This window comes from Callospermophilus lateralis, chromosome 2, assembly GCF_048772815.1.
Source record: "Callospermophilus lateralis isolate mCalLat2 chromosome 2, mCalLat2.hap1, whole genome shotgun sequence".
NCBI lineage: Eukaryota > Metazoa > Chordata > Mammalia > Rodentia > Sciuridae > Callospermophilus > Callospermophilus lateralis.
The window spans coordinates 10993014-11017134 of record NC_135306.1 but is presented as its reverse complement, the minus strand read 5'-3'; the positions used below and the strand labels follow the sequence as shown (position 1 = coordinate 11017134).

General features: G+C 37.3%; 1 protein-coding gene across 5 annotated transcripts in view; it reads right to left on the bottom strand.

The window, feature by feature from the left end:
• Positions 1-24121, bottom strand: part of Dennd1a (DENN domain containing 1A) — a 530651-nt gene that overhangs the window by 170578 nt on the left and 335952 nt on the right. For all 5 annotated transcript variants that reach the window (XM_076845503.2, XM_076845505.2, XM_076845504.2 and 2 more), the window contains exon 12: positions 22924-23025. In XM_076845503.2, coding sequence (XP_076701618.2) covers positions 22924-23025 — 102 coding nt within the window. The remainder of the gene's footprint in view (positions 1-22923; positions 23026-24121) is intronic.

The window sequence follows — 24121 nt, the reverse complement described above, 5'->3', positions numbered from 1 at the left end:
AAACAGGCCTTTAAGGTCAATAAACAGTAGTGTATTCTTGCCATAATTTTCCTTCAAAATCCACAGCTAGGAAACAATGCAATATTGTCAGTAAAAAAAATAGATTTGTAAGTTTCATGGAAACTAGCAAAGCAGAGGCATTAACCTTGCCAACCACCACTCCCCCTTAAGAGAATAGAAAAAGCTGAGACAAGATTACAAACTGAGAGGAAGTTGTCTAGGCAGCTAGTGCAAAGCCAGAACCATCTTGCCTCCAACGCTATCCTTTATCTATGTTCATAAATCATGTGAAGTCAGCAGCTGTTCTGAAAGCTATTCAATATTAGAAACCTTTTAAAGAGTTAATTTCATTTTTTGAAGTATAAAAAAAGTATAGATTTATTAAGAACATACAATGTAACACAAATTATATATATGGCTTCTTATTCAAGCATGATTATACAGAACAAACTATAAATATTAAGCAGTACAGTTCTCAGTTTTTTAAATTTCCCCTTTGTTTATCTTCGAAATCCTTAACCTTTATGACTGAAGAAACTGCCTTTGGCCTGATTTGATCTGGTGTATTTCTTTTCCTTAGCAATCAAGAATCAACATTCTTTTCAGCCCCTCTCCTTTAAAAAAGCAAAACTTTCAATAGATACTTTGATCCACATCCATCTAAACTGGAATAGTCTTTTCTCTCCTTCTCCTCCCTTCCCTTCCTTTTACTTTTTCTTTTAATTGATTTAAAAAAAAATAAATGACAGTGGAATGCAAAACTGTGGAGCCAATCTAGATGCCCTTCAGTGGATGAATGGATTAAAAAAATGTGGCATATATACACAATGGAATTTTACTCAGCAATAAAAGAGAATAAAATTATGGCATTTGCAGGTAAATGGAAGGCGTTCGAGAAGATAATGCTAAGTGAAGTTAGCCAATCCCCAAACGACAAATGGTGAATTTTTTGTCTGATATAAGGAGGCTGACTCATAGTGGGGTAGAGAGGGAGAGTGTGGGAGGAATAGATGAATTCTAGATGGGGCGGAGGGGGCAGGAGATTACCAAGGATAGTGGAATGTGATGGACATCATTATCCAAAGTACATGTATGAAGACATGAATTGGTGTCAACATACTTTATATACAACCATTGATATAAAAATTTAATTTCTAAGGGCTATTCTTTTTTAAAATTAACTTATAGTAAGTCATAGCTTATAACCAAAGAATACATATCTTTTAAAAGATTTGACTTCTTTATGCTTAGTGCATGGTATTTAAAATTTGTTTATATTATTTTGTGAGCCACAAGTTTGTTACTATGGAATAATGACTTACAAAAAACAGGGATATAACACATTGTTTACCCATCTAACACTTGACATTTGGGCTGTTTTCAGATTGTGTACTACAGAGTTGCCATAAACATGCATGCATAAGCCTGTTTGGACATGTATTTTCACTTCTCTTGGGTGAATACTTAGAGAACAAGACTGCTGGGTATTGTGGCAGGCCTATGTTTAACTTCAGAGAAAACTGCTAAATGTTTTTCAAAGTGGCTATAACATTTCTATTTCCAGAAGCAGTGATGAATTCCAGATAAATTGTTTCATGTTCTTGACAATGTTTGGTGCTGTCAGTCTTTGAAACATTTTAAAGTCAGCTTTATTGAGGTATGATTACATTAAAATTCACCACTCTTGGTAAATAGTTCTATGAAAGATTTGTATGCATCTTTCAAAAGATGCATACAAATATCCACCAAGACAATCAAGATGAAGATTAGTTTCACCATTCCTTAAAATTCCCCTGTGCCACTTGATAGGCCTGGAAAACACACCTCTGATTTCTATCCCTACAGTTTTGCGGGTTCCAGGATGTCATATATGTGGATTCCTTCAGTTTTAATGGATTTGACAGTCATCCATTTTGTTCAGCACATCAGTAATCAGTTTCTTTTTATTGCTGAGCAGTATTCCATTTCATAGGCATACCACTACTTGCTTATACATCTACAGTTGCAGGACATTTAGACTGTCCCCAATTTGGGGCAATTATGAATAAAGCTGCTCAAAACATATACATGTGTTTGAATATACATAACTAGGGCTGGGAATATAGCCAAGTTGGTAGAGTTCTTGCCTTGCATGAATAAATCCCTGGGTTCAATCACCAGCACCACAACCACAAGTTAAAAAAAGTTGAAGGTGGAAAAAAAACCTTCCATGATAAACAAAAGAATTTATAGCTAGAAAACTGGGACTACAAAACATCCTTGGAAAAATATTTCATGAAGAGGAAATGAAAATCAGCAGAGGGAGGTAGTACCATAAAGAAAAAACTTATCAAAAAAGAAAATTAAGTCAAGGTAAAGAATAAAAATAAATAAATATGGCTGGGAATACAAACCATGTATAAATAATAACCCTAAATGTTAATGGCTTAAACTCACCAATCAAAAGACGCAGGCTAGAAGACTGAATTAAAAAAAAAAAAAGATCCACAATATGCTGCCTCCAAGAGACTCATCTGATAGGAAAAGACAAACACAAACTGAAGGTGGAAGTTTGAGAAAATTCATACCACTCACATGGACTGCAGAAGCAAGCAGGGGTTTCCATCCTCATATCAAATAAAGTAGACTTCAAGCCACAGTTAATCAAAAGGGATAAAGACATTACACACTGTTCAAGGGAACCATACACCAACAAGACATAACAATCATAAATATATATGCCCCAAACAATGGTGCAACTATGTTCATCAAACAAATTCTTCTCAAGTTCAAGAGTCAAATTGACCACAACACAATAATCTTGGATGACTTTAACACAGCTCTCTCACCACTGGATAGATCTTCCAAACAAAATTTGAATAAAGAAACTATAGAATTCAATATTACAATCAATAACTTAGAATTAATTGATAAATACAGAATATTTCAACCTGCATCAACACCTGGAGACTAAACAATATGCTACTGAATGAACAATGGGTTTCAGAAGACATCAAGGAGGAGATTAAAAAATTCTTAGAAGTAAATGAGAACATAGACACAACATATCGAAATCTCTGGGACACTATGAAAGCAGTTCTAAGAGGAACATTCATTGCATGGAGCTCATTCCTTAAAAGAAGAAAAAGTCAACAAATAAATGACCTCACATTAGATATCAAAGCCCTAGAAAAAGAAGAGAAAATCAACAGCAAAAGCAGTAGAAGCAAGAAATAATTAAAATTAGAGCTGAAATCAATGAAATCGAAACAAAAGAAACAATTGAAAAAATTGACAAAACAAAAAGTTGGTTCTTTAAAAAAATAAATAAAATTGACAGATCCTTAGCTACGCTAACAAAGAGAAGGAGAGAGAAAACCAAATTATCAGCATACGTGATGAAAAGGTAACATCCCAACAGACACTACAGAAATACAGAGGATAATTAGAAATTATTTTGAAAACTTGTACTTCAATAAAATAGGAGATAGTGAAGGCATCAACAAATTTCTTAAGTCATACTATTTGCCCAGATTGAATCAGGAAGATATTCACAATTTAAACAGACAATATCAAGTGATGAAATAGAAGATGCCATCAGAAGTTTACCAAACAAGAAAATCCCAGGACCGGATGGATACGCAGCCGAGTTCTACAAGACCTTTAAAGAAGAACTAATACCAATACTCTTCAATTTATTTCAGGAAATAGAAAAAGAGGTTCCAAAACTCATTCTATGAGGCCAATATCACCCTGATTCCAAAACCAGGCAAAGACACATCAAAGAAAGAAAACTTTAGATCAATATCTCTCCCATGAACACAGATACAAAAATTCTCAATAAAATTCTGGCACATCAAATACAAAAACATATCAAAAAGATCGTGCACCATGATCAAGTAGGATTCATCCCAGGGATGCAACGTTGATTCAACATAAGAAAATCAACAAATGTAATTCATCACATCAATAGACTCAAAGATAAGAATCATATGATCATCTCAACAGATTCAGAAAAAGCATCTGAACAAAATACAGCACTGCTTCATATTCAAAACACTAGAAAAATTAGAGATAACAGGAACATATCTCAACATCTTAAAGGCTCCTATACTAAGCCTCAAGCCAACATCATTCTAAATGGAGAAAAATTGAAGGTATCTCTCTAAAAACTGGAACAAGACAGGGATGACCTCTTTCATCACTTCTATTTAACATAGTTCTTGAAACACTGGCCAGAGCAATTAGACACAGTTGAAAGAATTAAAGGGATACCTATAGGAAAAGAAGAACTTAAATTAGCACTATTTGCTGACGATATGATTCTATACCTAGAAGTTCCACCAGAAAACTTCTAGAACTAGTAAATGGATTCAGCAAAGTAGCAGGATATAAAATCAACACCCATAAATTAAAGGAATTTCTGTATATCAGTGACAAATCCTCAGAAAGAAAACTATCCCATTTATAATAGCCTCAAAAAAAAAAAAACCAAAACAAACAAACAAACAACAAAACTTGGGAATCAACTTCATGAAAGAGGTGAAAGATCTATACAATGAAAACTACGGAACCCTAAAGAAAGAAATCAAAGAAGACCTTAGAAGATGGAAAGATCTACCTTATTCTTGGATAGGCAGAATTAATATTATCAAAATGATCATACTACCAAGAGCACTATACAGATTTAATGCAATTCTGATCAAAATCCTAGTGGCATTCCTCATGGAAATGGAAAAAGCAATCATGAAATTCATCTGGAAAAATAAGAGACCCAGAATAGCAAAAGCAATCCTTAGCAGGAAGAGTGAAGCAGGTGGCATCACTATACCAAGACCTTAAACTATACTGCAGAGCAAAAGTAACAAAAACAACATGTATTGGCACCAAAACAACACTGGTAGACCAGTGGTACAGAATAGAGGACACAGAGACTAACCCACAAAATTACAATTATCTTATATCAGATTAAAGGTGCCAAAAACATGCATTGGAGAAAAGATAGCCTCTTCAACAAATGGTGCTGGGAAAACTGGAAATCCATATGCAACAAAATGAAATTAAATCCCTATCTCTCACCATGCACAAAACTCAATTCAAATTGGATCAAGGACCTAGGAATTAAACCAGAGACTCTGCTTTTAATAGAAGAAAAAGTAGGCCCTAATCTTCATCATGTGGGATTAGGCCCCAACTTTCTTAATAAGACTCAATAAATGGGATGGACTCAGACTAAAAAGTTTCCTCTCAGCAAAAGAAACAATCTGTGAGGTGAATGGAGAACCTACATCTTGGGAGCAAATTTTTACCTCTTACACATCAGATAGAGCACCAATCACTAGGATATATAAAGAACACAAAAAGCTAAGCACTGAAAAGCAATAACAACAACAAAAACCCCAATCAATAAATAGGCCAAGGACATGAACAGACACTTCTCAGAAGAGGATATACAATCAATCAACAAATATATGAAAAAATGTTCATCATCTCTCACAATTAGAGAAATGCAAATCAAAACTACTCTAAGATATCATAAGAATGGCAGCTATTTTTTAAGACAAGCAATAATAAATGTTGGTGAAGATGTGGGGGAAAAGGCACACTCATACATTGCTGGTGGGACTGCAAATTGGTATGACCAATCTGGAAAGCAATATGGAGGGAGATTCCCTGGAAAACTGGGAATGAAACCACCATTTGACCAAGCTATCCCTCTCCTCGGTCTATACCCAAAGGACTTTTAAAAGCAGCATACTACAGGGACATAGCCACATCAATGTTTATAGCAGTAAAATTCACAATAGCTAACTATGGAACCAACCTAGATATCCCTCAGTAGATGAATGGATTAAAAATGTGGCATATATACACAATGGAATATTATTCAGCAATAAAAGAGAATAAAATCTTGGCATTTGCAGGTAAATGGATGGCGTTGGAGAAGATAATGCTAAGTGAAGTTAGCCAATCCCCAAAACACAAATGTCAAATGTTTTCTCTGATATAAGGTTACTGACACATAATGGGGTAGGGAGGGGGAGGATGGGAGGAATAGACAAACTCTAGATAGGGAAGGGAAGGGAGGGGACAGGGGGTTAGCAGTGATGGTGTGCCGCAGTCTTTTGCTGGGCACAAATCACGAGTCTCCACACAGCTTGTAGATTCAAACAGCAATTCTTTATTCCCGAACTCACACCGGCTGTCTACAAACACGCTCTGGGGGAATCCACGTTCTCCTTCCAAATCCACTCCGTTCTCTGCCCAAATCCTCTCCTGCCTAAATCCACTCTCTCCCAAATCCACTCCGCATGGGCTTCTGTCTCCCAAAATATACTGTTTGACCCTAAGCACTCAAGAGGAACTCAGCAGCAGGATACGCCCTATTCCAAAAGAGGAACACCCTAATCTCCTATTATACTAAACCGCCCTATTCTAAAGGGGAAACACCCTACTCTCCTATTATGCTAAACTGCCCTATTCTAAAGGGGGAACACCCTAAACACGGATCCTGCCCTGGTCCTTGAGCAAGGTCACCTTTCAGAAGTCCTTCCACTAGACAGCATGGGAGTAAGCTGGCAAGGAATTTGTCATACCTACTTGGCTGATGGCTCCCAGCATCTCCCCCCTTCTGATTAATTAAACAACAAGTAATGTGGCTTAAGGACCGTGCCTGGTAGGTTGTCCAGTTCAACATATGGCTCTTACCCGTCATTGGAAAACTGACCTTTAGGTAACTGACCTTTAGGCGTCAGCCTCCTGTCTTAGGTTGATACCATTGCAACTGGATCATACCCGTCACTGACTACCGGTCCAGCATACAGCCATACTTGTGGATAGGTCTATGCACCAGTGGGGGGGTGAGGTTCTTTGCCTCACCTCTGTTGGCCCCCAAATTTGGCCTTGGTGCCAGTGGGGGAGTGAGGTTAATGTGGCTTAAGGACCGCGCCTGGTAGGTTGTCCAATTCAACATATGGTTCTTACCCGTCATGGGAAAACTGACCTTTAGGCAACTGACCTTTAGGCGTCAGCCTCCTGTCTTAGGTTGATACCATTGCAATTGGATCATACCCGTCACTGACTGCCGGTCCAGCATATAGCCATTGGCCCCCAAATTTAGACCATCACTAGCAGAAGGGAGGAGAATACAGAAATGCCACGACACCAAGCCAATTGACAGTTCCTTTGGAAAAATTGCATCATTGGTGACACCATCAGCAAAGATCACTGGTGACACCATCAGCAAATATATGCCAGCATTACCACAATAGCTGCACTAAACGTAGTTACATAGTCCAGGCAAGTTCTGCAAGCCGTTCAAAGTGGAGGAATCTATCAATCTGTCCGTCTCCTCCCAAAGTCCGTTGCCTCCCAAAGTAAGTTGGCTCCTTGATTGAGCATACTTGTTGAGTTATATTCATTGGGATGAAGATAGGAATTCTGGCAATGATGCTAAAAAGACATTATCCTGAAAAGAATTATTAAATATAATGAAAAGGAAAGGTGAAAGTAAACAAACAGATCTGTTAACCTACTTAAAAAACAATCCTTAACAGCTGTTTACCTGATTTAAATTAGTAAACAAGCAGATCTGTTAACCACCTTTAAAAAGAATCCTTAACAGCTGTTTACTTAATTTAAATTAAGCCATTTAAATCACGTGAATAAAAAATAAATAATTCGGATCCATTTTCTCATGAGCGCTCCTCATATATGAAATACGCACACACAGACATACAACACAAAACACAAATGTGCAAACAAACGTACAACACATAAGATAATAATAAAGGCCTTGTAGCTTTACCTAGGTGAAATCTCCATTGCAATGTTTAAAAACTCTATAGTCAAAAAAAAAATAAAACTGATCAGAAAAACATTAACCTAGGTTTGTATGAGCTCAAAAAATAAAAATAGAACCTTATGATGTGGGAAAAATGCAATAATAAAATAGATATTGAAAAAAGCATCCTGGTTAATCACAGTCGCAGATGTAAGAATGGCCAAGCTGGAGTTCTGGATATCAGCTGTTATGGATTTGAGTCAAATTATCTTCTTTTTGATCTGTAGAAATCGTTTTGGTTAGTCTTTCTGGAATCCAAATCGGCTGCTGTTCTCCCTGTGGAAACACACAAACAGAGCCCCGACTCCAGACAATCACTGGGTCTGGACCTTTCCATTGTCCTGTTAGAATATCTTTCCAAAGAACTTTAGGCTTATGCACATTTTTTGGATACATATGCCTTTCCGCAGCACTAAGTCCTGATGAATCCAAATTTAAAAAATTTAGAGTAAAAAGTGTTATTTTAAGTTTATCTTTGGGGGATATATACCCCTTTCCAATTCCCTCTTTTTGTTTTAGTAAGTACGCTTTAATAGTTTGATGAGCTCTTTCAACTATGCCTTGTCCCTGTGGATTGTATGGAATTCCTGTTATATGAGTAATACCAAATGATGAGCAAAATTGTTTAAAAGAGGTAGAGGTATAGCCAGGACCGTTATCAGTTTTTAACTGTTTAGGAACACCCACAGTGGCAAAATTTTGTAAGCAATGAGCTATAACATCTTTAGTTTTTTCTCCAGCATGAAGGGAGCCCATCAAAAATCCGGAAGAAGTATCAACTGTAACATGTAAATATTTTAATTTTCCAAATTCTGGCAAGTGTGTGACGTCCATCTGCCAAATATGGTTAGGTATCAGTCCTCTAGGATTGACTCCAAGATTAACTTGTGGTAAAAAGGTCACACAATTTTGACATTGTTTTATTATATGTCTGGCTTGTTCCTTAGTTATTTTAAAACGCTTTTGTAAAGTATTAGCATTAACATGGAATTTTTTATGAAAATTCATAGCTTCTTCTAGTGTAGAGAAAATATGTATGTCATGTGTAGTTTTATCTGCTAAATCGTTGCCCAAACTAAGGGCTCCAGGCAATCCTGTATGTGCTCTAATATGTCCTATAAAGAATGGATCTTTTCTGTCCCAGATTAGACTTTGTATAGTGGAAAACAAAGAGAAAACAGTAGAAGAAGGGGAAATCCTACCAGCATCTTCAAGAGATACTATAGCATTAACTACATACTGACTATCAGAAAATAAATTAAATACAGAATCTTTAAACATTAAAAAAGCTTGTAATACTGCATTAAGCTCTACCTTTTGAGCTGATTGTTTGGGTACTAAAAATGTAAAAGTTTGATCAGGGGTAACTACTGCTGCTGTACCATTATTTGACCCATCAGTGAATATATTTGGAGCATTCATGATAGGGGTTTTTCTTGTCATTTTTGGAAAAACTACAGGATGCTTAGACCAAAAAGACAACAAAGGATTAGATGGTAAGTGATTATCAAATGAAACATTAGATTTACACATGATTATTGCCCAAGTATTTAACTCATTAGCTAACTCATCAATTTGATCCATAGTATATGGAGTAATAATTTTATTGGGAGAAATTCCAAACACTCCCTTCGCTGCTTTTATTCCTTTGAGTATTAATTGTCCTACAGCCTCAGGATACCTAGTAAGAATAGTGTTAGGAGAATAAGATAAATGTATCCACAATAATGGACCTTCTTGCCAAAATACTCCTGTAGGAATATTTTTTGTTGGTAGTACAATAAATAATAAAGGCAAACTTATATCAATTCTATCCAAATGTATATTTTCCATATATGTTTCAATAATTTTCAATGCCTTTCTTGCTTCAGGAGTTAACATGCGAGGTGAGTTTGGATCTGATGGACCTTTTAGAATATCAAATAAAGGTCCCAACTCTCCTGTTGGTATGCCTAGATAAGGCCTTATCCAATTTATGTCTCCCAATAACTTTTGAAAGTCGTTAAGTGACTTGAGTTGATCTACTCGTATTTGAATTTTTGGTGGACGGACCATGGTTGAGGATAATAGAACTCCTAAATAATTAATTGGAAAATTTAATTGTACTTTATCTATTGCTATTTCTAGATTATAATTTTTTAATAAGTTTGTAAGTGTGGCATAACATTCCAGCAATATGTTTTTATCTTTATGTGCCAATAATACATCATCCATATAGTGAAATATTTGTAGTTCAGGATTTTGATTTCTAAGTGGCTGGATTGCTTTATTAACATATATTTGACACATAGTTGGACTGTTAGCCATCCCTTGAGGGAGTACTTTCCATTCATATCTCTGATCAGGACCTTCATGATTTAATGCAGGGATAGTAAATGCAAAACGTGGACTATCCTCGGGATGAATTGGAATTGAAAAAAAACAATCTTTAATATCTATGGCTAAAACATGCCAGGTTTTTGGCAAAGCAGACAATTGAGGAATCCCTGATTGAGCAGGTCCCATAATAACCATTTCATTATTAATGGCTCTTAAATCTTGCAATAATCTCCATTTACCAGATTTCTTTTTAATGACAAAAATGGGAGTATTATGGGGAGATATGGAAGGTTGTATATGTCCTTCCGCTAATTGTTGTTTGACCAGATCATGGGCTACTTGTATCTTTTCTTTAGTCAGGGGCCACTGAGGAACCCACACTGGTCTTTCTGATTTCCAAGTAATTTTGATTGTCTCAGTGGCCCTTTTCTGAAAATCCAACCCATGTCTGTCTGTTCCTTGATCTATTTGAATTGGTGCTGCTATACCTTGTCCTTGTTTTCCTAATCTTTTTTCTTTCCTAAAACCTTGTCTAGCCCTAGTAGTGGGCGCATTAGGATTGATGTTATTTGTTAATGTCAAACCTAATTGATCTAGGACATCTCGTCCCCATAAATTTATAGGAAGATGATCCAATACATAGGGCTGTATAGTTCCCTCACAACCTTCAGGATCCTTCCAATCTAATATCATTGCACTTCTATGGGGATTAGTAGCCACTCCTAGGCCTCGAAGCGTTTGAGTGGCTTGTTGTAATGGCCAATGTTTTGGCCATTCCTTACTAGATATGATGCTAAGGTCTGCACCTGTGTCCAGTAGCCCATTAAAGTCGTGTCCTTGAATATTTAGTTTTAACATTGGGCGAGAATCTAAATTTAAAGACAACATAGCCCAATCTACACCTGTGGAGCCTAATCCCCTGGAACCTCTTTTTACACTATGACTAGGAAATTTATTATGTAGGCTGGGTATTATTAACAACTGTGCTATTCTGTCTCCAGGTGAAATTACTGATATACCTCTTGGAGAACTAGCTATAATTTTTATTTCACCTACATAATCGGGATCAATTACCCCGGGACTTATCATAAGTCCTTTTAATGTAGATGAACTACGTCCCAATAATAAGCCTACTGTCCCTTGGGGAAGAGGTCCTTTTATTCCTGTGGGAATGATTTGAACTCCCATCTCTGGAGTTAGTACTGCTCTGGCAGAGGCGCAGATGTCCAACCCTGAGCTCCCTCGGGTTTGTCTGATGAGGGATTTAATGGACAATGTGTCCTGGGCACTACTCTGATGGTGTTGCTGGGTTCCTCCATTGCCCCGTATATTTGTGGTTGTGGGCCCCGGAGCATTGGGCCCGGCTGTCCGTTTTTTGGCAACGGAGCCTGATGCCTTTCTCCACGGTATCGTGGGTAAATACCTGGTCCTTTTCCGTTTTTTGGTAAGGGAGTACCCTCTATGGTAGTTTGAGAACGGCATTCATTAGCCCAATGTCTCCCTCTACGGCATCGTGGGCAAATACCCGGTATTCTATTTCTTTGATACCTAGTTTTGTTAAATCCTCCTCCTATGGGGCAACTCCTTTTAAAATGTCCTGTTTGTTCACAATCATAGCATGTTTTTGGCCTGGTATCTAAAGCCTGTTGTACTGCAGCTGCCAAGACTTGCCCTTGTTCATTAATATCTCTACATAATTTAATATATGTGTTTAAATCTTCATGTCTCCATGGTCTAATAACCTCTCTGCAGCAACGATTTGCTTGGTCATAAGCCAGTTGTTTTATTAATGGCATTGCTTGTTCCGTATCCCCAAAAATTTTGGCAGCCGTTTGAATTAGCCTATCTACAAAGTCAGCGTAAGGTTCATTAGCTCTCTGTATTACCTTAGATAGCTGACCTTGTAAATCTCCATGTCCTTGTAAAGTCTTCCATGCCCTAACTGCGTCTGCAGCAATTTGTGCATATATAGCAGGATCATATTCAATTTGTTGCCGCTGACCCTCATAAGGTCCTTTTCCTAGCAACATTTCTAAATTTCTTTGAGGGTAACCGGCTGCTGCATTTCTCCTAGCTGTCTCTGCACAAAATTCCTCATTGGCAACCTTCCATAACAAATATTGTCCTCCATTTAGCACAGATTTACACATGCTAGCCCAATCTGCTGGCGTCATGTCCAAGTTAGTAATAGACTCGACCATGCTCACCGTGAAGGGAGCTTGGGGACCATAGGTTGTTACAGCCTCTTTTAACTGCTTCACTGTTTTAAAATCTAAAGCATGGTGAATTCGCTGCCCTCCTGCCTGTTCAAGTACAGGACATGCTAATCTTTGAGGTCCTGTCTCAGGATCCCATTTATCAACTACGGGGTTTGAGGGCCACTCAGCTGTCTCTATCGGTGGGGCTGTTGGTTGAATTAAACCCTCTTGTGATAAAACGGAGTTAGTAACAGCCTCCTGTTGTGGCCTTTTTCCTAACAACCCCTTTTCCTTTAAATTTTCTTCCTCTGTCTGACTAGCTGGAGAGACCTTCTCTTTTGCTTGATCTAAAATGTCTTTCACCATATTCTGAACCTCTAACAATTTACTTAACATCTTTTCAGTTTGTTTTAATCTACTATAAAGATAACGCAACCCAATAAGATAACACAAAACAAAACCGAAACTGAATGAAGCAAAAACAGAATAAAAAATCGTTGTATCAATTTTCTCTTCCTCAGGGCCGACAAACTTCAAACCTTTAGTCAACCATTTTTTCCAGTTTGCCTGAGAAATTTCTAGGGATAGGCAGCTTGAAAGAAAAACAAAATAAATCAAAAGAAGAACACATTGTTTTCTGAAATGGTCACCCATTCTCTCGCCTTCCCTCAGGGGCGAGCAATTTCACTTACCTTCAAGTTTCAGACGTTCCGCGTACGGGCCACCAGATGCCGCAGTCTCTCGGCTGGGCACAAATCACGAGTCTCCACACAGCTTGTAGATTCAAACAGCAATTCTTTATTCCCGAACTCACACCGGCTGTCTACAAACACGCTCTGGGGGAATCCACGTTCTCCTTCCAAATCCACTCCGTTCTCTGCCCAAATCCTCTCCTGCCTAAATCCACTCTCTCCCAAATCCACTCCGCATGGGCTTCTGTCTCCCAAAATATACTGTTTGACCCTAAGCACTCAAGAGGAACTCAGCAGCAGGATACGCCCTATTCCAAAAGAGGAACACCCTAATCTCCTATTATACTAAACCGCCCTATTCTAAAGGGGAAACACCCTACTCTCCTATTATGCTAAACTGCCCTATTCTAAAGGGGGAACACCCTAAACACGGATCCTGCCCTGGTCCTTGAGCAAGGTCACCTTTCAGAAGTCCTTCCACTAGACAGCATGGGAGTAAGCTGGCAAGGAATTTGTCATACCTACTTGGCTGATGGCTCCCAGCAATGGTGGAATGTGATAGACATAATTATCCAAAGTACATGTATGAAGACATGAATTGGTGTGAACATACTTTACATACAGAGAGATGAAAAATTGTGCTCTATATGTGTAATAAGAATTATAATGCATTCCACTATCATTTATTTAAAGAATAAAATCAATTAAATATTTAAAAAAGAAGATTGTACATTTTCTTGGGTAAATACCTAGTAGTTAGAATATTTGGTCACATATAAACATATGGTTAAGATGTACATTTATATAGAATTCTTGTTTTTTTAAGTCATATCAGTGGGTACAGAATAGTACTTCAAGGTGGTCTTAATTTGTACCCTCTGACTAAAGATGCTGAGTATATTTTCATGTGTCTGCTGGCTATTTAAATAATGTGTGTGTGTGTGTGTGTGTGTGTGTGTGTGTGTGTGTGTGTAGCAGCTCTTCAAGTCTTTGGTCTACTTTAATTAGACTTTCTTATTATTGAGTTTCTGAGATTCTTGCATGAATTTATTTTTCTAGATTTAACTATTAGTAGTATTTTTTCCTCAGTCTGTAGCTTTTCTCTTTCTTTCTCTTTTTTAATGCTGTCTTTGGAAAGAGTATTTTATCTTTTGTGAGGTCCAATTTATCAATTTTTCTTTTATGATGTGTTTTTATGTCTCAGGAAATCTTTACACCAAATTCAAGAAGATTTTTCTCCTCCATGTTTTCCTAGTTTTTGCTTCTGTTTTTTGAGCTAATGTCTGCATGAGATAAAAGTCAAAGTTCATTTTTTTTTCCATATTGATAACCCAGTTGCTTGAACATATTTGTTGGAACACCCCACCCCCACCCCAACAAAACTCAACTCTCCTTTCTCTGTTGAATTATTTTGGTGCATTTGTTGCAAATCAATTGTTCATTTACTTATAGGTCTAATTCTGGACTCTTTATTTGAACCTATTGACTTAGATGTCTATCTACATTGTCTTGATTGCAGTAAAGTCTGTAGCATGGTTTGAAGGCAGGTAATATAAGTTCTAAGGCTTTATTCTTCCTTCTCAACATTGTTTTGGCTATTCTAGTTCTTTCGCATATTCATATACATTTTAGAACCGGCTTGTCAAGTTTTCAGAAAAAAAAAGGCCATCTGGAATTTGGGTTGGGATTATACTGAATCTATAGATCAATTTAGGGAAAATTAACATCTTAAAAATATTGAGTAAAAAAATATTTAGTTTTCCAATCCAAAACATGGAATATCTCTCCATGTATTTAGGTCTTTCAATTTTTTTTTCTCAAGTGTTTTATAGCTTGCAGCTTACAAATCTTACACATTTTTTTGTTAAATTTATTCCTAAGTATTTTGTGTTTTGCATGCTATTTTAAATGGTACTTTAAAAAAATCTCATTTTTAAATTGCTCATTACAAGCATATAGAAATACATTTCAATTTTATATACTGACCTTAACCTGTACCTGTTGTTACATTCATTTGTGAGACTCTAAGATATTCCATATACATAATTATGATGTGTGTAAAGATAATTTTATTTATTTCATTTAATATTTAGGGCTTTCATCTCTTTTTCTTGTCTTAGGGAATGGTTTAGACTCTCGAGTGCAATGTTGAAGAGAGAGAGTTTACTTGTTCTTTGCTGGTGCCATCTTCCAGGGGAAAGCAGTCAGTCTTGTTCTTGATGTGGTACCTTCCAGTATGTATAATGCTGCTATTAAAATGAGGATTCCAGTCTGCTAGGAGCTTTAGACGAATGGGTGTTGAATTTTTTTCTAAAATACTTTTTTTGTGTGTATGTCTTGCTACAGTTTTTCTTTCTTTCTTTTTTTTTTTAATCTACCAATATGGCAAATTACACGTTTTTTCAAATATTTAGCCAATCTATTCACTTAATCATGGTGCATTATCCTCTTTATATGTTGTTGGATTCAATTGATGAATATTTTATTAATATGCCTCCTATGCAAAAATGTTTATCTTATGTATTCTTTTCTTATAAATTCTTTGGTTTTCATGTCAGGGTAATGCTGATCTCATAGAATAAGTTGAGAGATATCCCTTTACCTCTATTTTCTGAAAAAATTTGTAGAAGATTATACCAGTTTGTCTTAAATGTTTGACAGAATTAGCCAGTGAAGCTATATGGGCCTGAAATTTTCTTTGTGGGAAAGTTTTAATTATAAATTCAAAAAATTAATAGAAATAATGCTATTTTTGAAAAATCCTTTAGTCATTTTCTGTAATTTGTATATTTGAAGGAGTATGTTCATTTCCTCTAACTTGTCAAAATCATAGACATAAAGACATTCATAATGCCCCCTTATTTTCTTTTGTGTGAATGTCTGTACAATCTATCATGGATAGAACCCAGAGGTGCTCTACCACTTAGCTATACCCCTAGCTCCTTTTATTTCTATTTTGAGATAGGGTTTCACTGAGTTGCCCAGGCTGGTCTTGAAATTGCAATCCTCCTGCTTTAGCCTCCCGAGTCGCTGGGATTATAAACATGCATCACTGTGCCCCACATCCTTTTATGAGTTTTAAATAAACTTTTACTTTGGAATTTTTTTAGATTTATAGAAAGTTGCAAAGATAGTATAAAAAGTTATCTATATGCTCCTCACTCACTTTCAGTTTCCTCTATCTGGTACCACCATTGGACATTTGTCAAAGCTGAGACAAAGGTCTTGCTGAAGTTGGTATGTTATTAACTGAATTTCAGTCTCTCTTGTAATTTCTCCACTAAAGTAATTTTTTTCTATCTCAGGATTCAATTCAGATTTATAAGTCACATCTCCTTATTCTCCTCTAATCTATGACTGTTTCTCAGTCTTTGCTTTGTTTTTTTATGATCTTGGCCATTTTGAGACATAATAGTCAGATATTTTGTAGGATGTCCCCAAATTTGAGTTTCCCTGAAGTTTCTGTCATGATTAGGACAGGTTTTTGAAAAGAATACTATGGCAGAAGTAAAGTATCTTTCTCATCACATGACATCAGGGGTTACATGACATCACATGACCTTACTGGTGATGTTAAACTTGATTGCTTGGGTAAGGCAGTGGCTGTTTCTCCCCTAAAGTTACTATTCTTCCTTTACATATTTTATTGTTTTAGAAGTCAACACTAAGTACAGTCTACATCTAAGTGTAAATACTCTTCTGGAAAAAATAGACCTTATAGATATTTGAACTTTTTCTATGAGGAAGATTTGTCTCTTCTCTCCACCAACTCTCTCGATTAGTGATTCAGATTCATCTATTTGAATTTTTATATTTGAAATGAAATTCTTATACATAGCATACAATTAGGTCTTTGCTTTTTAAAAATCTCTTTTCATTGGAGTATTTAGATGATGTATATTAAATGTAATAATTGAGACAGCTGGAAAAATCTATCATCATACTAACTTTTCTATATGTTTTATCTGTGTTTGGATCCTTTATTTTTCCACCAAAATATCTTTGGATCTTTAATATCAGCTTATTACATGTATGAAGACAGAAATATAGATATACATATAACATAGACACATATACTCTCTTTTTTCTTCGTGGTTTCTCTAAGATTAACAATATACTTCTTTAATAATACAGTGTACTTTCAACTGGGTACACATGCCTATAATGCCAGCTATTGGGGAGGCTGAGGCAGAAGGATCACAAATCTGAGGCCAGCCTGGGCAACTGAGCAAGACTTTGTCTCAAAATTAAAAAATAAAAAGGGCTGCAGATGGGCTGGGGTAGTGGCTCAGTGGTAGAGCATGTGCCTAGCATATGTGAGCCCCTGGGTTGTATCCTCAGCACCACATAAAAATAAATAAAAATAAAGGTATTTTTTAAAAAGTGTGTGTGTGGGGGGGGGGGGCTGCAGATTAGGTTTACTGGTAAAGTGTCCCTGGATTCAATCCCCAGTTCCAAAAAAAAAAAAAAAAAAAAATAGTTTTCAAATATTCTACCAGTTTATATATAATGTAAGGACTTTTAATTAAACAGCACACATCTATTCTCCCCCACTCTCTCCTTTGAACTATTGTGGTCATATATTTCATTTCTATTTATGAAACAATACACATCAGTATTCTTCTTATTATTATTTTTGGTAGGGAGTACTGGGAATTGAACCCAGGAGCACCGAACCACTGAGACATAACCCCAGCCCTTTTTATTTTGAGACAGGGTTTAAAAATAGCAACTTCTTTTGATATTTCTTGTAGCTCAGATATGCTGACAATTATTTATCTCAGTTTTTATTTGTTTGAAAAAAAGTTTTAATTTTGCTTTCCTTTTGAAGTATATTTTCACTGTATATAGAATTCTAGGTTGACAAAGATCTTCTATCATCACTTTAAAAATATCATTCTATTATCTTCTGATGTACATAATTTCAGACAAGAAGTCTGCTGTGATTACTAATTTTTCTAATAATTTTTCTCTAGCTAATTTTAAACTTTTCTCTTTATCACTGGTTTCGAGAAATTATGATATACCTTTGTGTGTTCTTTCTTTTTTATTTTTGAGTTCCTTATGCTTGAGGTTCATTGAGCTTCTTAGTACTCTGAGTTTATTATTTTTATCAAAACATGTAAAAATTCACCTTCTCATCTGCTGGGTCTACATTAGTCCTCTTGAGACTGTGATATGGGTCACTGAGGTTCTGTTCATTTTGTCAGTTTTCTTTCTCAGCTTCATATTAGACAGTTTTTATTTCTATGTCTTCAAGTTCATTTTTTTAAATTCTGCAGTGTGTCATCTCCTAATTCCAAAAGTGACTTTCTTTTTCATTCAGCATATTATATTTTTCCCTCTAGAGGTTCCCTTTTGTTCTTTCTATATCTTCTATTTCTCTCATTTAGTTCAAGTCTTTCTTTGAATCCACAGACATATTTACAATCTTCATAATACCTGTTTCAAGTTCCTTGTTTGCTAGTTCTACCACATCTGTCATTTCTGAGTCTGCTTATACTGACTATTTTTTCTTGTGATAGGTTACATTCCAGACTCTCAACATGTGTTGTACTTTTAAAATAGGATGCTAAGTACTGATAACATCAGGAGTTGAATGCTGGGTTTGTTGTCTTCTTTTAAAGTTTATTTTGACAAGTGGTTGAATTTTCTTGTACATTAGGTTGATTCCTTTCGAGACTTTAGAAACAGACTTGTTTCAAACTTTTTTTTTTTTTTGGTACTGGTGATTGAACCCAGGGGTGCTTTGCCATAAAATCACATCCCCAGACTTTTAAAAATTTTTTATTTTGAAACAGGGTCTAGCTAAGTTGTTTAGGGCCTTGTGAAGTTGTTGAGGCTAGCCTGGAACTTGTGATCCTCCTGCCTCAGCCTTCTGAATCACTAGGATTGCTTAAAACATTTTATTGAAGTTTAACATAACAACATAAAAATTAACTCACCCATAATTTTAAAAATTATATCCAGCTTGAATTCTTCCCCATATAACTAGCACTCAGATCAAAAGCCAGCACATTACCAGCACCCCTAAAGCCCTCTCTTAAGTTTTCAAGGCTTGATTTTATGTATTGTTTGGGCAGAGATAAAATAACCTTTACTCTAGAGTTAATTTAGACCTATAATCAAGTTATACTCTCCCCAGTCTCTAGTGCTTATCCTCAGTGATCACCCAGGTCTCTATTCTGACTGGTCTGAACCTGAATGATTCCTAGGCCTGTGTGGGCTCAGGGAATATAGTTCATTGTGTAGACTTATTTATTTATTTTAGAGAGAGAGAGAGAGAGAGAGAGAGAGAGAATATTTTAATATTTATTTATTTATTTTTTAGCTTTTGGCGGACAGAACATCTTTGTTTGTATGTGGCGCTGAAGATCGAACCCGGGCCGCATGCATTCCAGGTGAGCGCGCCACCGCTTGAGCCACATCCCCAGCCCAATCATTGTGTAGACTTTGATCAGGAGTTTCATCCTCCTTTTGGGCAGATTATTCTTCAATAAGTCAGTCAATTCAGATTTCTGAAACTTTTCCTGTGATGTTGCTCCCTCCTGTCCAGTACTCTTTCAGACTCACAAACTCAGATTTTAACTTTCTAACTCAATAAAAGTGTTGTACTTTGCTGAGGATCGCCTTTCTGGTATCAGGTATCTGGAAAATGCCTCAAGGAAGAAAGCCAGGGGAATGATAAGTCTCACATCACTTGTTCCCTCTCATTCTGGGATCACAGCTCTGAATGGCCTGTTATCCAATCTGCCTGTCCAGAGTTTCAATAGTTAATAGTGGGAAGATTAATCCAGTTCCAATTGTTACATCATGGCTAGCAGCAGAACCAAGACCTCTTTTAATAAAATTTCCAGCATGGATGCCATGTTTTGCAAGATTTCATCTATCAAAATAACCCAACCCATATGTGCTTTCCATCTTTCCATCTATCTATTCAATGGCTGCTAGATCTTTGGGAAACAGGGATTGGTTCATGTTCTTAAAAAGTAACAATTCAATGGGAAAGCCATTTTTTTCTGGCAAAAAGGAGAGATTGTAGGGTCAACTGTGGACATGCTGGTAATAGATCAGTGTGATTACACAAGCAATACAAAAGGCTTTGGGAAAAGATATGGTCAACATAGGTCTCTTTCCTTGCAGAGGTCAAGGAAAATTTTTAGCATAATGTTTGAAGAAAGTCTTGAAGAGTAACTGAGAGATTAATGGATGTGATAAGATATTTTGAACAAAAGAAACTGCATGCAAAGTATGAAGCTATGGAACAATACCTAAGTGTGGGAGAACTACTAATATAGAGTTAGAAGAAGGGAGGGGAGAGAGCTAAAACTATGAAAAAACAATCAAATAGAAACCCCAGGAGCATCACACCATGAAGTGGGGCTTTAAATGCTGTGCTTATCATCATTCACACCTGTACTTTGTTGTTAACTACCATCTAGAGTGATCACAGGATGGATATTTTGATTATATAGGTCACATTGAATTCTTACAACAACCTTATGAAGAAATGAAGAGAGCTTTAGTAATTTTGCCCCAAGTCACACGGCCAGGATTTAAACATAGGTCTGTGTGAGTCCAAAGTGAACAAAGCAAACTTGCCTTGAATCTATAGGTAGAGGGAAGTTCTGGAAGAATATTTTGTCTTTAAAAGTTTTTTTTTTTCCAGATCATTTTCATTGATGGAGCAATTTCAAGTCGGAGGGATATATAGTTTAATTTTTGTTTTTAGAAAAGTCACTCTGGTACACCTAGAAGGACTGGAGGGAGGAAGATGGGATCAGATAAACCAATTGGTAGGCTGCTGGCAATAGTGCAGGAGAGAAACAAGAGGGTGCATCAGGTGGCATTTAGGAGGGATGGGAAAGAGGATGTGGACTAACAAAATGTTTAAGTTGTTCAATCCTTCAGCAGCTCTGGCAAAAAGGAGAGATTGTAGGGTCAACTGTGGACATGCTGATACACTGGAAGTAGCAGGTCCTGTGTCAAAGATGAGACAGAATCTCTTCTCTTGTAAAGTTCATGTAGCATTACAGAATCCAACTTATGAATTCCACTGAAATACAATAGGTGCCTATGGACCACACATTCCCTTCCCATTATTATCTTGGGACCCCATGCTGGGAAACACTGCTGTAAAATATTCTCAATTCCCTTTCAAACCAGCTTGAAGTTAAGAAGCCCTATATGCCCAGGCTGAAACTGTTAGGACCAGGAGGGTATTAGTGATATACTAACTTGCCTGTAATTATCAACAACTATTTTATTAAAAAATGCAGGTACCATTTATTGACCACTGGCAACATATGAGCACTGTACTAGGCATTGGGTGAACTTATAATTTACCACAATAATCCTAAGAGTACTCTTGGCACCTCTCCTGTAGAGGGGGAAGCTGAAGTGCTAAGATAGAAAATAACTTTCTTGAGTTCCTTTGCTTCCCTGAGACAGCCTCAAAGATCACTTAAAAGGAATCTTAGAACCTGTCATCTTCAGGAAGATTCCATTAAACTCTCCCAAAGTTTGTTACTCTCTCTCCTGGGCCTTTCTGTGACTGATTTCTATTTCCCTTGTGGTCCCTGTTATGCTACACTGTGGTGTACATATAACTTACATGTCTGTTTTCCCTTACTGGAATGTACTCTATGTAGAGTTCTGCCTTCTCTTTGCCTGTACTGGGTTAGAGTGATGCAGATGGAGTCAGTTGGAACACTGCATGGTTTCTGAGCTGACAGTCATCCTGTTCTGTGTCAGAGCCCTTGGCCATTATTTTGCAGCTGATATGCCTTCCAGTCAGTTACTTCCCACATTTCACTTGGCAGTTGCAAGGTTCCTACTTGAGAGATCCATGCCTTACAGAGGAGCTTGACCAGGGAATGGGAACAGGGTAGGCTCTATGCACTCAAGAGTTGGGCTTGCATATTGGGAGTGGAGAAGAGACCTTCCTCAGAGTGGTGCAAAGAGTAAAGGAGAGGTCAATGACAAGGACTTAGCACAGCACCTAGTGAGCAACAGGTCAATGATAGAAGCCATTATTCAGTGATGCTGCAAAGGAAACTTTTTTTTTTTTTATAGCACACAAATAACATTCCATCCCCAAATCTCACAGGAAGGTAAAAGCAGAGAAGTCTGAAATCATTCATCAACACACAGTAATCCCTTCAGAAAAGCACAGTGCCACGGGGGCTCCTGACAGATGGAGCACCACCACCCACCATGTCAAACACTCCCAGACACAAACCCAGTCTGATCTGTTGCACAGGGTCAGCAACATGGGTTTCTTTCATTTTGGAAGCCAGAAGAATGTATGGATATTCTGGCACATGGAACCACAGGAACATGAAGACCACCCTTGCCTATGAGGCCAGATTCTCCCTTGGGTTGATTATGGGGTAGACAAGCCAACTTTCAAAGCTGCCACAGGAGCTGACGTGAGATTCTAGTATGGCCAGATGTCAACTGGCAAATATGGCAGCCAGTCACTTTCAATTCTATAGAACCCACATAGGTTTGAATTATTGTACACTGTACACACTGAAAACCCTCCTACTCACCATCTGGGTGTTACTCAGAAGATGCTACCCTGCTCTCTAGAGATGGCAATGTGCTAGGGAAGGGTGGCATTCCTCCTTCCCAGGCTCCCACAGAAGAGAAGTTGACTCTGGAATTACTTCACAGACTTTCAGATGAAAGTCATCAGAGCAAAATAAAACTCAAAGAATAAACTACCTCACAACTTTCTACTCTGTTTCAGAGAAGACAGAGAAACAAACCACAGTTCTTAGGCCACAGGAAAACCACAGCTATCTTCTCTCCCCCAACACGCTCTAAGTCATGTTCATTTCCATGGTACAAGCAATCAGGAGTCAGATCTCAAGAGCGCATTACCCACCACATCATTTGGAAGGCTCTGGAGGTCATCAAAGGGAGTTTCCAGGGTGTTGGTATCCACATTCAGGATCACAACATCATCCAGGGCCATGTTTCTGACTTTCTGCAAGTAAACAAAATCCAGAAGAGAAAGTCATTGAAATTCTACCAGGACACAGATATTCCCTCTTTGCTTCTCCAGGGAGGGGAGTAAAGAAAAAGGTGACATTTGACCAAAGCTTACTAGTACTCTGACAGCCCATAAATGGTTCGCATTTGTTATTCATTTAACTCCTGTGAAAACTCTTGAGTTTGCATGTCATCCCCAGGTCCAGGAGTGAAGCGAGTTTCATCCACCCTAAGTATCATGCCCCAGGTCTCACAGCTAAGAAGAGAAAGATTGTACCTATCATTGTTTTCTCTGTGTATGTGCACATGCATGCACATGAGTGTACTTTTTTAAACATAAGCTGAAGACCTAAACCTCTGGCTCCAGGAATATACAAAGGGCTTTTAAGACACCCACATTCATTCCTTTCTTCTCATTTACCAAAAGCAACCTGCTCATCTCTCTTTTGGATTTCGTCATTCTTGGGTAAAGAATATGGTATGTGGCCTAGTGTGAATAGGTTCACATTTCTCTTGAACACTAAGTAGGAAGGTCACACTTTCAGTCTGGTTCCATTTTCCATAAAAACCCAGCTAGTATTATTGGAATATTTTTAGAATAAATAACTCCATACATATTTAAAAAAAACAAACCCAGCTACTAATGGCTCTGGCCATGGGCCACTCTTTTAGTGGTATTGTAGGAAGGATAAGGGAGACTCAGGCCTTCTAGAAGAGGTACTTCTGCTTGGTGAAGGGAGGAAGGGATGACATGGAGCCCCTCATCTAGCAGCAACTATCTATAAACTGTGGTATTACATTGTGTGACCTGAGTTTTTATTGTTCAAATTCCACTGTTAATCCACTGCTAGAATCCATTTTCATCTTTCTCCTGCCAGCCCACCACCATTCAGTCCTTCCCCATTTGTATCAAATTTGCTCCTCACAGGTTTTAAACTTCAGAACTATTGTCTATTTTATTTTGCCCAAAGTAGGAAGACCCTATCAGTTGTCATTCAAACTGGGACACTTGTGAATTTAGAAGAGTGCATATCATATCAGGGCAACAGGCAGAAGACGGGACATATGGTAACCCTATAGGTAAGGGACTG